General features: G+C 40.1%; 1 protein-coding gene across 4 annotated transcripts in view; it reads right to left on the bottom strand.

Annotated features, from left to right (window-relative positions):
• Positions 1-1,248: 1,248 nt before the first annotated feature.
• RFWD3 (ring finger and WD repeat domain 3) overlaps positions 1,249-17,503 on the bottom strand; it is a 39,933-nt gene continuing 23,678 nt past the window's right edge. For all 4 annotated transcript variants that reach the window (XM_080645350.1, XM_080645353.1, XM_080645351.1 and 1 more), the window contains exons 8-13: positions 16,496-16,715; positions 10,582-10,732; positions 8,574-8,750; positions 6,750-6,964; positions 4,712-4,923; positions 1,249-3,726 (exon numbers count right to left, since the gene is read on the bottom strand). In XM_080645350.1, coding sequence (XP_080501476.1) covers positions 3,583-3,726; positions 4,712-4,923; positions 6,750-6,964; positions 8,574-8,750; positions 10,582-10,732; positions 16,496-16,715 — 1,119 coding nt within the window. In that variant the 3' untranslated portion in view covers positions 1,249-3,582. The remainder of the gene's footprint in view (positions 3,727-4,711; positions 4,924-6,749; positions 6,965-8,573; positions 8,751-10,581; positions 10,733-16,495; positions 16,716-17,503) is intronic.

Below are 17,503 nucleotides of genomic sequence, written 5' to 3'. Positions count from 1 at the left end.
TTCAGTGCAAGGGGTGATGCTCAACAAACTAAGCCACTTTGGCCAGGCTATTTTCATTTCATTATCATTTTTAAGTATGTTTTTATTGATTTTTAGAGAGAAAGGGAGAGATAGAAACATCATCATGGATCAGCTGCTTCCTGCATGCCCCCTACTGGGGATATCAAGCCTGCACCCCAGGCATGTGTCCTGACTGGGAAGTGAACCAGAGACCTCTTGGTTCATGAGCCACACAGGCCAGGCAGACTATTTTCATTTTAAATGTAGAAGTTATGGGAAATTATCCCAGGCTATTCTGGAGACAGAGAAATAAAAAAAATGAAAGTGAGCTTTACCCAGGTTTCCCAATTCCTCCTTAGCTGACAGTAATAGAAAGTATAAAATGGGAAGACTAGGATATGTAAAATTAAATACCTAAATGTCATTTTCCTTTAATATTTTAACCTATTTCTTCCCCTGTAAATTAGAATAATACTTATTTTATAACATTGCTTAAAAATTAACATATTGGGAAAGGGCTTTGTAAACTATTAAGGGATAAACAGTAGAAATTATTACCAATGCACAGTATTTTTTTTGTGTGTGATTTGGGGTTTACTTCTGTCATTTTCTGAAGGAACACCAGGCTCCATGACAACAGTAAACTTTACCTATGGATTCAGTCCTCCTGGAATCTAGTAAACTCCATTTGCTATTTAGCTGAAAAACATTTTCAGCCTTTCCAGTCTAATCCTTAAATGCCATCATTTATGGCAATAGAAATTCCTGAGCTAAACAGAACAAAGAAGCTAAGATAAGTAGCCAGAACTATCCTGAGCAGGAACCCAGGAGCCCATACTTGTCCAATGCTGCTGCCACCACCAGAAAGGCTTTCTTCTTGTATTCTCCCACATTAGTCTCCTGCATTCAAAGAATCTAATAGGAAGCTAGCAGACAAAGGGAGTCTGGGAAATACAGTTTGCAGGACTTAGACCCTTAGATCTCAGAATAAACAAAAGACCAGTGAAGGGGGACTCTTAAGAGGCAAACACACAGCTTCCTATTAGCAACAGTAAAATAGAATTGCTAGCTAAAGGTTCAATTAGCTCATCAATTTAAATAATACGTTTACTTCAGATCCAGGGTAACTGTAACTCAGACCTTGTACTGCATGAAATGGAGAAATCTACCAGGCTGGGATCATAGCCTTCTCCCAAGAGGCAATCATGTTCCTGCCTCTGACAGTAAGAGACAAAAGACACCAGGAGCTGTTACACACAGCAAATTCTTTATTTTCATATTAACATTAAAATAGAAAACACAAACATTAAAACATATTAACAGAGATCCCATTGCTCTGTTTTGAAAGCAGGTACAAGGATATAGAAAACAAGATGTTTTGAGTTTGCTTAACTCCAAATCCTCAAATGGGAAAACCTGAGAGACAGGAATGAAGAAACATGGCAGGGCCTGGTGCTATACAGGACGCCAGAGCCTGAATCTACAAATGCAATCTCCTGCCAGGTGCGGGGGTGCAGGGAGCTAAAGGTGAGGTTTTTTCCTCTGGAGAAATCAGTCACATGAATTTGTTTCTAAAACATACAAATTTACTGAAGGAACCCAAGGACTGGCAAGAGGTGAGATTCACCCAACCTCCCTAGTAGTAAGTCCCTTGGTTCCTATGCTTAGGCCAATCAATCAGCATCCCTTGAGTGTACTTCAAGGCTAGTCAAATCCTAACCCTATCCAAGACAAAAGGCAGACAGGGTCTGACCACCTGCATCCCTCTCTGTGACAGTCTACTGAAACCAGATATGTTCCGCTTTTTAATTCAAATCCCAATCTGCCACTGAAGCTTTAGGCCTGGGCAATCAAATCATCAACATATCAAAAGGAATATATCCTCTGAGGAAAGGGGGCTCTTTCCCAGATCCTGGAAACTGGCTTTTTTTTTTTTTTAATAAATAGGAGGATGCCATTTTTAAAAGGCACAAGTAGAACTTGGAACTCTGGGGAAATCTGCAATAACCCCTTCCTGGTGAGAAATGCTGGAAAAGGCTCAGGAGTTGACAGAACTATTTTGAAATAAAAATAATGTTTCTACAACAATTATTTTAAGAAAAATCACACTCCTGAGCCCTCTACTGGAGAAAAGTGCAGGGCCCAAATGTGGACAATCCAGAGTTAAAATGAATAACCATTTCCCTCAACACTTAGAAAAGTTTAGGAACGGAGGCAAATCAAAGAAACTTGGGCCCTGGTCAGTGTAGCTCAGTTGGTTGGGTGTCATCCTGTGCATGGAAGAATTGCAGGTTCCATTGCTGGTCATAACACATAGCCAGGGTGTGGCTTGATCCCCAGAAGGGGGGCCTGCAGGAGGCAGCTGATCAATGTTTCACTCTTACATAGATGTTCCTCTCTCTCTCTCTCTCTCTCTAAAAATCAATAAAAATGTTTAATATATACATATACATACATAATATATATACATATATATATGAATGAAACTTGGAATTAGACATCATTTTCACATGGGGAAGGCTTTATATGAGAATTCTAAACATGCTCAAGAACAGCCTCTCACTCCGAAGGGGTGGCTTTATTCAGATGGGAACTTTCAGAACTGAAGTGACAGGCCCTTCTATTTTCAGCAGCAGTCTGAGCAGCTTCTCTTTTGTCTCTTTTGCAAAGTTAGCCCATTGCTCCTAATATGATACTAAGAGGTTTAAGAGCTTTAACATATTGCTTGCTCATCTTTTCCTAATGAGGGAAAAGGAATGGTCCTCAAAGCACTGGTTTATATAAAGCTATCCCTGAGATTTTAGGCTGGCTGCAAAAATGTCTTCCCCACTGCTCAAACTGGCCTCTTTCATTGGCTCTCACAATGCAATGAGCTTAATGCCTTCAGCATTAGGAAAGTTGTCAATAGCTCATTACAGCTGCCTCCATCATAGGGCTTGCCCATATTCTAGCAACTGCACAACTGGAACATAACTGTGGCTGCCACAAAGTAGACCAGATGTGCTCTACCACGCACTTCTATGGCGATGAGACCGAGTTACTAAAATGTCAGCCCACAAGGTCAGAAATAGATAAAATCCTACACAAGGTTCTATAATGCCCTCTTGTGTTCAACTGAAAAATTCTGCATCCACTTGCATCCAAGCAGCCTCAAATGGTTAGTCCCTTTAGGGACATAAGCATTCCCAAACCAAATAGCCCATGTGACAAGACCACTCAAACAGGGCCTAGAACATGGGTGGTACACAATCATATCCTAAATGTCTGCTGGGAAGATACTCTCTGTGGTCCAGCAAACAGTCTGAATGAAAGTATCGTTTCTCCACAAAGATTCATGAAGGCTTTTAACCCAAGAAATGGCCAATGTAGACAGTAACAGTCACTTACTCTTTTGATGGACATAATACACAATCTGTAGTTTTAGTGACCTGGAATCTTAGAATCATACTAAACCAAAGGAATCATGTTCCCAAAAGTTCTAGGCCAGACAATAAGCAGGGATCTTGCTCAAGGCTGTTAGATGCTAGGAAACAACGTTGAACATTAACCAGTGGCAATGCCTTGTAAGTTTCAAGACCATGGTCACTCCCACTTATAGATTTGAACCATCTTCTCTGTTAAGGTAGCCACGTGGCTGCTATGGTTCACCTCAAATGGACAGATGTCCAAGACAGGCTGATCAGTCGGCAGACCCTGCAGCAAGGAGCCACTGCTAGCATCCCATACCTAAAGAAGATAAATAAAGATAAAAGGTAAAAAGTCATTCATTTAAGCTAGGGGACTTTCTTTCTCATCCACTTTGAAAGAGATGCAGAGAGCACTGCCTGGGTAGCAAAGCCCCTAACCCTCATCAGGTTGCAATCAGCACATTGACATGATCCAGTATGATCACCTACTATAATCAGCAATTAGTTTATCTGCGAGCAGATCTGAAAATCAAGCCTTGCTAGCATTCATCCCTTGAATATATGTGCTGGGCAGTCTTCTAGGAATAGTAGGGACAATATGACAAAATCCTTATTCCTGTCTTCATGGAACCTATCATCTTCTAATTGGTACTTTCTTTTTTCTTTTACTGTGAAATTTCTTTTATTGTGAAATAAAAAATTTAAAGTATTAAAACCCATACACAGCTGATTAAGCTTTTAACTACATCTGCTTCATTGATCCTATTTTCTTTTTTTCTGATTTCATGTCCTTTACCCTTAAATTCTTAGGTAAGGCTTGGATTCAAGTTCAAAAACATCTCACAGAAGGCACCCTCTGCTTCATATTGCTTTACATCAAGAGGGACATTATCTGGTAAGCTCACCTACCTAAAGTTGATTGATATGTTTAGGTGGTAACAGGCCGACTCCTCCCTCCATTGTGAAATTTCCCACCAACCTTTCATCTATTGATAAAGCTGATGCCTGAATCATTATTTTATAGGGGTTTTAGCAGTGTTGTTTTCTTTTTATTAAGATTCAAAGTACAGCCCATGGAACACTTTAGCTTATGTAAAAAGAATGAAGTGAATCTACAGATATTGAAATGAAAAGAGAGCCAAGATAGGAAGTTAAATGGGAAAAGAGTAAACCATAGAAAGCAGTAGTAAAGTGTGACTTATAACATACATACTCACTCACACATATGCAGATGTATATAATCATGAAGGAGAACTTTTGCTTTTTGCTTTATACATTTTTCTATAAAAATATAAAAGGCTCACCAGGGCAGAATATGATGCTTCATCCCCAACACACACCAGGATGCTGCCACTCTTCTCTGGGTTTTGGAAAAGAGCATTTTTGGTCAGTAGTTTGCAAGTGCGCCCCCCAAGGAATGTCTGTACAGGATGGCAGGAGCAGACTGGCTCTCCAGCGTCATCCAGCTTGTAGGACATCTCCATCAGAACACTGCGTAAAGTGTTGTGATTTTTATCTACGGGATAGAAAAATGTATTGCTCCATAAAGATGGTCCAAATAAATTAACCAAGCACCTCAGGCACAACCTAGCTGAGTGAAAAAGCCTCAATTTATTAAACCATCAAGCATAGCTAACAAAGCAAATATAATAACAAGCCCTATGTGGGTTTATCAGTGGTTAACCCTCTGGCCAGTGGACTGAAGGGTTACATTCTGGTGAAGGGCACTTACCTCCGTTGCAGGTTCGATCACTGGCCCTGGTCGGGGCACGTGCGGGAGGCAACCAATCGATGTGTCGCTCTCACAATGATGTTTCTTTCCCACTGTCTCTCCCCCTCCCTTCCACTCTCTCTAAAAATCAATGTGGGGAAAAAAAATCTTCTGGTGAGGATTAACAACAACAAAAAAACCAACAAAACAACACACACACACACACACACACACACACACACACACACACACACAGAAATAGTCCGTTCTTAAAAAACACACACACAAAAAAAACACACAGTAACAACAAAAATAATACAGCACAAATGAAATTCAGAACCCTAGCCTAGGATGAAGCAGGTTATCTACAACAGGTTTTGCCTATGAGGGAAACAATTTGAGAATGGACTATCTATCCTTTGTAGTACAATCACTGTATCCTGCAGATCTCTGCTTGGGTTTTTATCTTCCTTAACAGTTCTGACCACATTTTTCTTCCCTTTCCCCAGTGAGGACTCTATTAGCCCCAGAACTGTACATTTTTATAAATGTGTTATTATAGAAGGGGAAACATATATCTACGGCACTGCTGGGAGGCAAATGAAAACTAGAGAACAAAATAGAGCTGCCAAGTTTTCTTAGAGACAGAGACCTATGAGATACTAAGAACAAAAAGGGTCAGAAGATTTTGCTGAAGCAACTCTACAGCTCCAACAAAATTGTAAATGATTACATAGCCACTAATAGCACAAGTATAGGACTTTATTATTTTTTAATTGTTTTAAAATATATTTTATTGATTCTTTACAGAGAGGAAGGGAGAGGGTTAGAGAGTTAGAAACATCGATGGGAGAGAAACATCGATCAGCTGCCTCCTGCACACCTCCTACTGGGGATGTGCCCACAACCAAGGTACATGCCCTTGACCGGAATCGAACCTTGGACCTTGCAGACCGCAGGCCGACGCTCTATCCACTAAGCCAAACCGGTTAGGGCAAGTATAGCACTTTAATGACTATTTCTGATGAAACATCTGCCTAACCATCAGCATAGCTCATCAAAATATAGATTCATACCTTTCAGGCTAAAAAGAACCCATGAATTTAAGTAGAGTTGGTTGTCAGGGGTTCCAACTTGGTTCTGGAGGCAGTGAGAAGTTCAGTTAGCGCGGCCCACACAACAATGGTTGTCCTTCTATTTTCCACTTAACTTTGTTGGCCCCAAATAAGAAACAGCTAAGGCCCTAGTCAGAGCCCTACATGGCTGCCTTCACTGGGGCCTTTCTGTTAAGGGAAGTGAGGAGCAGGCAGAAGACATAAAACTGATCTGAGGGTGGCTCAATGGCCTCAAAAGCAGGCCTCCTCATCACATTACTGTTTTAAGTAGTAGGGATTCCTAAAGTGGCTAATTTACTTCCAGGAAGTATCTAGCAGAATCTGTCCTAGTTCACACAGTGAGGAGCAGGAAGGCAGGCTCCATGCAGAAACTTGAAGCTGTCATTCTCACTGTAGTAGTAACAGCTGTCAGTCTGTGAGGGGCTTACCAATACTAATGAAGGGTAGGGGAAACTCTCCTTTCCTCTCCTCCCAAACAAATCACAGGAGGTACCATGAGGGCATCCTAACACTCACCAGGCCTGTAGGTCACAAGACAGTGTCGGGTGCTGCTTTCTGTTTGAAAGTCTATGCAGCCCCCTGGCTCTATGGGCAGCACATGAGGCTGATGAGAAGAGCCCGTTTTTCGCTCCCAGAAGGTAGCATTCTCCAAGGTTCCAGCCAACACTCCACCATATGGAAATACAGCCGAGGCAGCTCTGGGTATGTATGACAGGGACACCAGTGGGCATCTGAAGGGAAAAAAGGGAAACCATGCCTCACATTCTAATACTTGGACTATTCCAGACCCCACTATCAGGAGCCCTCCCTTGAGCACATTTCTATCTCTATAAAAGAGGTTAAAAATCGTCTGAGTCACTATCTGACATCTGATAAAAATGACCAACCCACTCTTGTAGAAATAAAAGGCCATCCATATAATATTCTACATCCAATTTCAGAAGAGACACCCCATGCTCTAAATGCAATGAAAACAAATGGACAAAGAAATTAAATAGTACAAGGTCACAATTACAAGAAAAGAGAGTTAGCCACATACATAAAGAAAAGTTAGAAAAGAAACACAGCTTATACATCTAAATAAAATAAAGCTTCCAAGCTGTAGTTGACAGACCTCTCGATTAAAATATAGCTTAAAGCAACTAATTTCAATTCAAACAATTATTTCTTTATAGATTTTTAAAATATCTTTTTGCAAGCATATATCCAGGACTATGTCAAGAATTCTCTCAGAAATATTAGCCTATAGACTATGTTTTTATGAACTTGTTTCTGTTCAAGTTGCCAAAACGATCACTTTGCCTGCCTTATTTCATTTCCCTGTCACAATGAAGCTAACCAAAGCAAACTCAAACAGAAATAAACAATATTTACAAATATTTCCTTGCCATTTGCTGTATTTTATTATTTACTCTATGTGGTCTTCTACATCAATGGCAGTTACCTTGTTTGCCTGGGGTTGACATTTGTGTAAGTTTACATCAATCATCTTCAGGCCCACAGACCACATCACTGCAGCATGATTCTACCCCATCCAAATGAAAAGAAAACCCCAAAGTGTTGAACCTAGGTTTCAGTAAATAATTATTACTGTAGTGCTATCTTTATATTTAGATCATGTTGCTCTCTTTTAATATATATTCAAATTAGAAATGGAAATTCTTTCTTAAGACACTTCTCATTTTGACCCAGGTCATAAACCCCTCTTCGTTTGAAAACTTTGTGTGTCCAGGATTATTATGCCCAAATGGTACTCAACACATTCTGAAAAGCCACAGTGATGCTGATGGCCACCCACCCTCAGAACTCGAGCTGACCTCACAAACCTCCCAACTGTGTAATTGGATTATAAATGATTAAGTCATAGTAATATGGTATCCTTAGACCAAGTTGGTTTAATTGTGCATTAGGGAAGTTTTAAATCACTTTTTATTGAGCTACCTTTTACTGTTTTCTTCGTGTGTTAGACATGTGGCTGTAAAAGCAAGTGTTTGCTAACCATATTTTATAGATGAAGAACACAACAGGCTAAGATGAGATCACTCATATGTAGTGGACCTATGTGTAGAACATAGATCTGACTTCACTTTGCCATGTTGGATAATGAGTAATTCCATGAAGCTGGTTATACTTGGCACCAGAGTTTTCTACCATGTGAAATATCATAAATACAAACTTTAAGGATCTTACTGATATTTAAGTGAGAATAAATCAGTGGACTCAGAGAGACCTGACCTCTGTGAGGAATTGTGATCAACTGTGAAACACTCTTGGAAAGAGAAAATTAATACAATAACTGTTCAAGAGAAAGACGCTACCTACAAGTGAATGGCTCCCTACCTGGCTTTTTGAGGTACTAATTCCTGGACATAACAACTCGTGTTTCGAAGGTCATATACCAGAACTGAACCATTGACCAGTCCAGCGTAGATGTAATTGTTTTCATCAAGACACCAGCAGCAACTCCAGACAGCACGTCCAGCATTATAAGTCTGGACCACAGTATTTGTCTCCAGGCTGTGAAGTTAAAAGAGACTTTTATAACTATGCATTAAAAAAATAAAAAATATAACTAAGATGTAAAGATCATCATCTCAATGCTGATCATTTAAGAATACACCCTCCCATCCAAACTATTTGAATTTCCAATTTCCTCTAAGGAATGCCCAGATAACGCCTTCTATTTCCAAAATACATTTTTTTTTGGGGGGTGGGCGTGGGGGACACATGTGTTCCTCTTAAACTGTAATGAAGTAAGAGTAAATTAAAGGGACACAGACAAAGTACATTCCCACCTTATTTCCATTACCTTCTCCATAGTTACCTATTACACAGGTGATCATATTCCATGTTGAAAATATAAAAATATATTATAGTTCAATCTTCTAGAGAGAGTCATTTATAACAGTTTGGTATTTAACCCCTCCCCATCCCAATTTTATAACACTACTAGAAAAAAAACAACACAGCACATTCATATGCAAAACATAACAATACATTGAGTTTTGGGGCAAAATGCTATCTCGATGTTCCTCAGATTTAGGTGCAGAAATTAAACAGAAAGCTAACTATCAGATATTTAATCAGAACTAATTTCTAAAAGATAAAGGCACAGATCATTCTCAGATTTGGTTCACAGCACTCACAAAGCATGTAAAAGATAAAATGCAGTAACTGAGCCCAGCCTGTGTTGCTCAGTGGTTGAGCATTGATACATGAACCAGGAGGTCACGGTTCAATTCCCAGTAAGGGATCATGCCAAGGTTGTGGCCTCGATCCCCAGTAGGGGGTGTGCAGGAGGCAGCCGATTAATGATTCTCATCGTTGATATTTCTATTTCTCACCCCTTCCTTCCATTCTGAAATAAAAAAAGTAAAATGCAGTAACTGAGGATTATCAATTAGAGAAATCATCATGGCACCCAAGGAGAGTGAGCTCCCAGTATTCCTGTTAGGCAAAATGATCCAGCAATAAGCAGTCTTAAGCTGGTAGGATAACTCAATGGTGTCAGGTATTAAGGCTGCCTCCATATTGTCATTTCATTATCTCAAGGATGTTACTCTTATCTGCATGGCTTAAGATGTATTTTGTAGCCAAAACAGGTTTGGCTCAGTGGATAGAGCGTCGGCCTGCGGACTGAAGGGTCCCGGGTTCGATTCCGGTCAAGGGCATGTACCTTGGTTGCGGGCACATCCCCAGTGGGAGGTGTGCAGGAGGCAGCTGATCGATGTTTCTCTCTCATCGATGTTTCTAGCTCTCTATCCCTCTCCCTTCCTCTCTGTAAAATATCAATAAAATATATTTAAAAAAAAAATAAAGTCACAACTAATTTAAAAAAAAAAAAAAGGTATTTTGTAACATATATAATTTTAAAGAAATGGAACACTACACATATTGTTTTGTAACATGCTGTGTCCACTTTTAAAAGCAATACAGTTTGAATTAAATAAACCTAGATCTCAGAAGAGAATGCCTTAGACCAGTGGTCGGCAAACCGCGGCTCGCGAGCCACATGCGGCCCTTTGGCCCCTTGAGTGTTCTAACGCCACTTCTTCAAAATAGACCTTGCCCAGGCCGAAAACCGACTTCTGCGCATGGGCCACGAAGTTTCAATCGCACTGTACGTGCGTGCCCATACGTGGCATTTTGTGGAAGAGCCATACTCAAGGGGCCAAAGAGCCGCATGTAGCTCACGAGCCGCAGTTTGCCGACCACTGCCTTAGACAAAAAAAACAAACAAACAAAAAAACAAAAACCCTAAGCTAAGGTCATCATAACACGAATATTAATTTCCATGCTATTCAACATTCAACAGCCCAGGTCCTATCTTCCTCCCAAAAACACTCACCTGGTCAGTTTAACAGTGTTATCTAGGGAAGCAGAGAGAAGTAAGCCTTTGGATTGATTGCCAAAAGCCAGTCCGCGGATCTGTTTGCTATGCATGGGAATGTACTGACTGCTTTTCATGTTGGCAGTACTGAACATCTTAACACCAAAGCCTGTCAAAGATAAGGAGAGAGTGAGATACGTCACTGATAGTCAGCTTACGGCAAAGCAAACTCTTTCAAGTAGCTCCTTTGTCCACCTTTCTTGACGTGTCAGTTCCTGGAAAAAGTTAGTCAAACAAAAAGAATAAAAATTTCCTGTGGTTTTAATTTATTATAAAAAATATATTCCAGCCCGGCTGGTGTGGGTCAGTGGTTGGGTTATCGACCTATGAACCAGGCAGTCAAGGTTCGATTCTGGTCAGGGCAGAGGCCCAGGTTGCAGGCTCAATCCTTCCTCTCAGAAATCAATAAAAATATATTTTTAAAAAAGGATATTCCAGCTGAAACCGGTTTGGCTCAGTGGATAGAGCATCGGCCTGCGGACTGAGGGGTCCCGGGTTCGATTCTGATCAAGGGCATGTGCCTTGGTTGCGGGCACATCCCCAGTGGGAGGTGTGCGGGAGGCAGCTGATCGGTGTTTCTCTCTCATCGATGTTTCTAGCTCTCTATCCCTCTCCCTTCTTCTCTGTAAAAAATCAATAAAAATATATTTTAAAAAAAAAAAAAGGATATTCCATTTCGAATATCCATCAATAGTAAATGATAAACCATTACACACACACAATGGAATATTACCCAGCAATAACAAGGAATAAATGAAATACACACTGTAATACAAATTAACCTCAAAAATCTTATGCTGAATGAAGCCAGACCAAGAAAGTAAAGAGCAATACTATTTATGACTCTATTTATATAAAACTAGAGGCCCAGTGCACGGTCTCTTAGCCTGGCAGATGATTGGGGCCGACTGGGGCTGTCTCACCCAGTCCTGATGGGGGCCAATGGGGGCCAGCCAGCAGGTGGGAGGAACTACGGGAGGTTGGCTGGCCACAGGAGGTTGGCTGTGGGAGCACACTGACCACCAGGGGGCGGCTTCTGCATTGAGCGTCTGCCCCGTAGTGGTCAGAGTGCATCATAGTGACTGGTCAACTGGTCGTTCGGTCGTCCAGTCGCTTAGGCTTTTATATATTTAGATTCCAGAACATGTGCACTAATCTATAGTGCACTAAATCACTAGGGAACATGAATACTAATCTACAGTGACAGAAAGTCAATCAGTGATTGCCTGGGAATGCCTTAAAAGGGACAGGTGGAAGATAGATTACATAAAAGCATGAGACACAGAAAGTGCGCTCTCTCTCACAAGGCAGGTCCTAAATAGATACTTTTCGAAAGAAGACATAAGGAAGGTCAAGAGACATGAAAACATGCTCAAAGTCACTAATCATCCAAGAGATGCAAATCAAAACGACAATGAGGTACCATCTCACACCTGTCAGAATGGCTATCATCAACAAGTCAACAAATGACAAGTGCTGGTGAGGATGCATAGAAAAAGGAACCCTCTTGCACTGCTAGTGGGAATGCAGTCTGGTGCAGCCACTGTGGACAACAGTGTGGAATTTCCTCAAAAAACTAAAAATGGAACTACCATTCGACCCAGTGATCCTACTTCTAGAAATACACTGAGTGGCCCGATTATTATGATCTCTGAACACATAATAATCTGGCCACTCATTGTACTTCTCTTGAGTACCTCATTTATTTGATATCAAAGATACTATAAATCGTGCACCTGATCAGTTTTCACCTTTGCACTGGCTGATAGAAAGCTTAGAGCAAATAGGTGGTTGATCTCCAGCAAAAGTCTACAATACTTTTGGTACCCATTTGAGATACAAATACACTGAGTGGCCAGATTATTATGCGTTCAGAGATCATAATAATCTGGCCACTCAGTGTATATCAAAAGACACTAGAAACACCAGTCTAAAAGGATATATGCACCCCTATGTTCATAGTAGCACAATTTACCACAGCTAAGATTTGGCAACAGCCTAAGTGCCCATCAGCAGATGAGTGGATTAAAAAACTGTGGTACAACTACACAATGGAATACTACGCTGCTGTAAAAAGGAACTCCTCCCATTTGCAAAAATATGGATGGACCTGGAGAGCATTATGCTAAGCGAAATAAATCAGTTGAAAAAAAGATAAATATCACATGATCTCACTCATTTGTGGAATATAATGAACAACATAAACTGATGAACAAAAACAGATCCAGAGACAGAGAAGCATCCATCAAACCGTCAAACCTCAGAGGGAAGGCAGGGGAGGGCGGGGGTAAGGGGGAGAGATTGACTAAAGGACTAGTATGCATGCATATAAGCCTAACCAATGGACACAGATACCAGGGGGAGTGAGGGCATGAGTGGGAGTGGGGGGAGCAATGGGGGGGGGATAAGGACACATATGTAATACCTTAATCAATAAATAAAATAAAATAATAAAAAAAGAGAAATGAACAGTAAAAAAAAAATTGACAACCAGATAAAAAAGTGTTGGCACATATATACAATGGAATATTACTCAGTCATGAAATAGAATAAAATCTTACCATTGGCTTCAGCATGGATGACCTAGAGGGTATTATGCTAAGTGAAATAGGTCAGTCAGAGAAAGACAAACATCGTATGATTTCACTTACATGTGGAATTTAAAGAAAATAAATGAAGAAACAAAAGTGGAGGGGGGTTAGGGAACTGGGTAAAAAAGAAGGGTTTAAGAAGTACAAAATAGTCACAGGAATATATAGGGAATATCGTCAATAATAGTGTAATAACTCTGTATGGTGCTAGGTGGGTACTGGAAATATTGGGGGGAACACCTTACACTTATGTCTAACCACTATGCTGTACACCTGAAACTAACACAAAATAATACTAAATGTAAACTGTCACCAAAAAATAAAATTTAAAGAAAAAAAAAAAAAGAATGGAGATAATTCATTTTTGTATCAGGTGGTCAAGATAGGCTACATTTGTCTGAAATAGAATGAAAATAAATGACATCTCAATTAATGTATATCATTCTAGGAGTAGAAAAGAAAACCAAAAACTTGTCCTTTAAAATTTTTTGTTATTGTTCTCTTTCTAGGCTATGATATCAATTTTTTAATCAAATTATAAGAGAAATTTTATTTAGAAAGTTACAGAGATAGAAGGGAGCCAGCTGGGCTGCTTAGGCTCAGGAAACAAATTACAAGTTACAGAGGCAAAAGAAAGGCCTTTGGAGCTTAGGAGAAAGGCCAAGGTTACCTGCCTGTGGAAGAAGAGGGGGAAGGGAAAGGTGCAGGTAAGCCCTAGCCGGTTTGGCTCAGTGGATAGAGCGTCAGCCTGCAGACTGAAGGGTCCCAGGTTCGATTCCGGCCAAGGGCACATGCCCGGGTTGTGGGCTCGATCCCCAACAGGGGGCGTGCAGGAGGCAGCCGATCAATGATTCTCTCTCATCACTGATGTTTCTATTTCTATCCCTCTCCCTTCCTCTCTGAAATCAATAAAGAAATATATATATATATATATATTTTTAAAGAAAGGTGCAGGCGTGTTCCCTCTATCTATTATTATTTTAATTATACATTAACAGAATTTGTCAAAATACCCTTGAATCACACTTCAGCTTCTCTAGGGAACCAAATAGCAGAAATTTCATTGTTTTTTCCTGAAACAGAATTAGGAGAGCCAGTGAGACAAAGCGGGAACTATGAGCTTTAAATCAATAAGGGAACATGAATACTTGCCTAATTAATCAATAAGGGAAACAAAAAGTCAGAACCAGCAGGCTATCAAGAAGAGCTAGCTGTGCAGAGTGGAACAGATATATATATAAAGAAAAGGGGGGGGGGGAGAGGAAGGAACAATGAATATTTTTCTAGCTTGTAGGTAAGATTTTAATTGATACACCTTTTTAATTAAAAACCTGGCCCTAGCTGGTTTTGTTCAGTGGATAGAGCTTTGACCTATGAACTGAAGGATCCCGGGTTCAATTCGGGTCAAGGGCACATGCGTGGGTCACAGGTTTGATCCCCACCAGGAAGCGTGCAGGAGGCAGCCGATCCATGATTCCCTCTCCCTTCCTCTCTGAAATCAATAAAAAAGATATTTAAAAAAATAATAAGAAAATATAAAAATCTGGATGGACTATAAGAACACTATAAACAATCCTTTTACTTTTCCCTCAAAGTCTTCTGATAGCTTCTTAACTCACAGCTAATATCAGTGAATAGAAAAATATACGATAATGTAGGAATTCCACTCCCTAACTTGTATATACCTAAGTTTAGGGATATAGTTTTGATGCATTTGATGGAATTTGTAAGTGGGGAAACAGAAGATATCAGACTGAAGCAAAGGGACCTGACAGTTGGCAGAAAGCATATGCTGAAGACAGTAGAAACATCTACAACATTTAGGAATGATTTAATTTGTCATGTAAAGAGATTTGGTTTTCAACATTAAGACAATGTAAAATTAAGCTTAAAAAGCACAAACGACCCAGCTGGCATGGCTCAGTGGTTGAGCATAGACCTATGAATCAGGAGGTCATAGTTCAATTCCCGGTCAGGGAATATGCCCAGGTTGTAGGCTCGATCCCCAGTGTGGGGTGTGCAGGAAGCAGCCAATCAATGATTCTCTCTCATCTCTGATGTTTCTATCTCTCCTCCTCTCCCTTCTCTGAAATCAATAAAAACATATTTTTTTAAAAAGCACAAGCCCTAACCGGTTTGGCTCAGTGGATAGAGCATCGGCCTGCAGACTCAAGGGTCCCAGGTTCGATTCCAGGCAAGGGCATGTACCTTGGTTGCGGGCACATACCCAGTAGGGAGTGTGCAGGGGGCAGATGATCGATGTTTCTCTCTCATCGATGTTTCTAACTCTCTATCCCTCTCTCTTCCTCTCTGTAAAAAAATCAATAAAATATATTTTAAAAAAAGCACAGAAATGTGAAAATTAGTATAGTATTAATAAAGTAATAAATGTATTCCAAAATTCCTTTATTTGGAATTTGTAATTTCGCCCCCTAAAATAAACTCAGGTTAAGTTCAATGAGTTTTTAAAAAAATACATTTTTTAGTGATTACAGAGAGGGAGAGAGAGATAGAAGTATCACTGATGAGAGAATCATTGATTGAGCCCACAACCCGGGCATGTGGCCCGACTGGGAATCAAACCGTGACCTCCTAGTTCATAGGTTGACTCTCATTTACTAAGCCACACCAGCCAGGCAGGAATCTGTCAATTTGAATAATTCTAAAAATAAGTATTAAATCTTGTTTTAATTTGAATTAGTCCTCAGAATAGTGTTTTTGTGTTTTTTCCAAATATTTCCAATCTAAAATGCACCAATAACTTCAGTGGGACATATAGTCCTCCTTGGACTGTACCAGTAATGCACATTTCCAAGTACCTCATCTTCTCTTACTTTATCATGGATTTTCAATATTTCTGCTCTCTTGGTGAATTAATTTACAGAAGGAAGTCAACAGACAGTAAAGATATTCTGCAGCACCCTGAAGTATCTGCATGAGCAGGAAACTAAGAAAAGCTGATTTGGTGGGCTGTGGACAGTGTTCTGGATACAAGAACACTGAATACTGCAAAAAGAGAGAAGAGAAATAGAGTTCAATAATGTACATGAAAACCGAGGTTCTAGACCAAGCATGTCAAACTCAAAGGCTAACACGGGCCAAATAAACCAGGTTTAAGTTTATGTGGGTTGCAAAAAAATAAAAGTTTCAATTTTCATAGAAACAGATTTATTTCAATAGAGACATGCTGAATACAAAGGGCTGAAATAAAGGAGTAATTGTTAATGAGTATGTGTTGTGGGCCTCAAGTTTGACATGCTTGTTCTATCTAGACTGTTCACCTGGAACAAAGGTAGCCTGAGGAGAAGGTTGTGACACCACCAGACAGTTCAGAGCATCACAGTAGGTCATAATTCGGCAGTTTCCATTCTGAGATACTGTGAAGGTCTTCTGGAAACAGTACTTGTGCTGGGGCTGTTTGCAGGGCGAGCCGCTTAGCCAAGGTCCTTGGGAGCTCAGTAAGAGCTGATCCCGATGTTGCAGAATAAGTTTTTGCAAGTCCTAAAATGAAAAAGATTTTATAAATGTGAAGCTTTTTTGTTTAGTATTGTTTTATTAAAATTTTTTAAAGTTATTTTTATTGATGAGAGAGACATCAATTTGTTGTTCCATTTCTTGTTCATGCACTCATTTGTTGATTCTTTTTTTAAAAAAATATATATATTTTATTGATTTTTTACAGAGAGTAAGGGAGACGGATAGAGAGTTAGAAACATCGATGAGAGAGAAACATCGATCAGCTGCCTCCTGCACAACCCCTACTGGGGATGTGCCCGCAACCAAGATACATGCCCTTGACTGGAATCGAACCTGGGACCCTTGAGTCTGCAGGCCAATGCTCTATCCACTGAGCCAAACCCGTTAGGGCCATTTGTTGATTCTTGTATGTGCCCTGACAAGGGATCAAACCCACACCCTTGGTATGTTGGATGATGTTCTGAACAACTGAGCTAACCGGCCAGGGGAATGTGTAGCTTTTTTGATTGTTATTCCTGTCATGCAAAATTCCTTGATCTAATATAAGGAGGTTGTTTTTTTTTTTAATATGTTTTTATTGATTTTTAGAGAGAGAGGAAGAAAGAGGGATAGAGATAGAAACATTGATGAGAAACATTATCAATCAACTGCCTCCTGCACACTCCCCACCAGGAATTGAGCCCACCACCTGGGCATGAGCCCTGACCAGGAATGGAACTGATGACTCTTAATTCCTGGGTCTACACTCAATCACTGAGCCACACCAGCCCAGCACAAGGAGGCTTCTTATCCATTATATGAAAATGTTAACA

The sequence above is a fragment of the Plecotus auritus genome (assembly GCF_963455305.1).
Source record: "Plecotus auritus genome assembly, chromosome: 10".
NCBI lineage: Eukaryota > Metazoa > Chordata > Mammalia > Chiroptera > Vespertilionidae > Plecotus > Plecotus auritus.
This window is presented reverse-complemented; position numbering and strand designations above follow the sequence as displayed.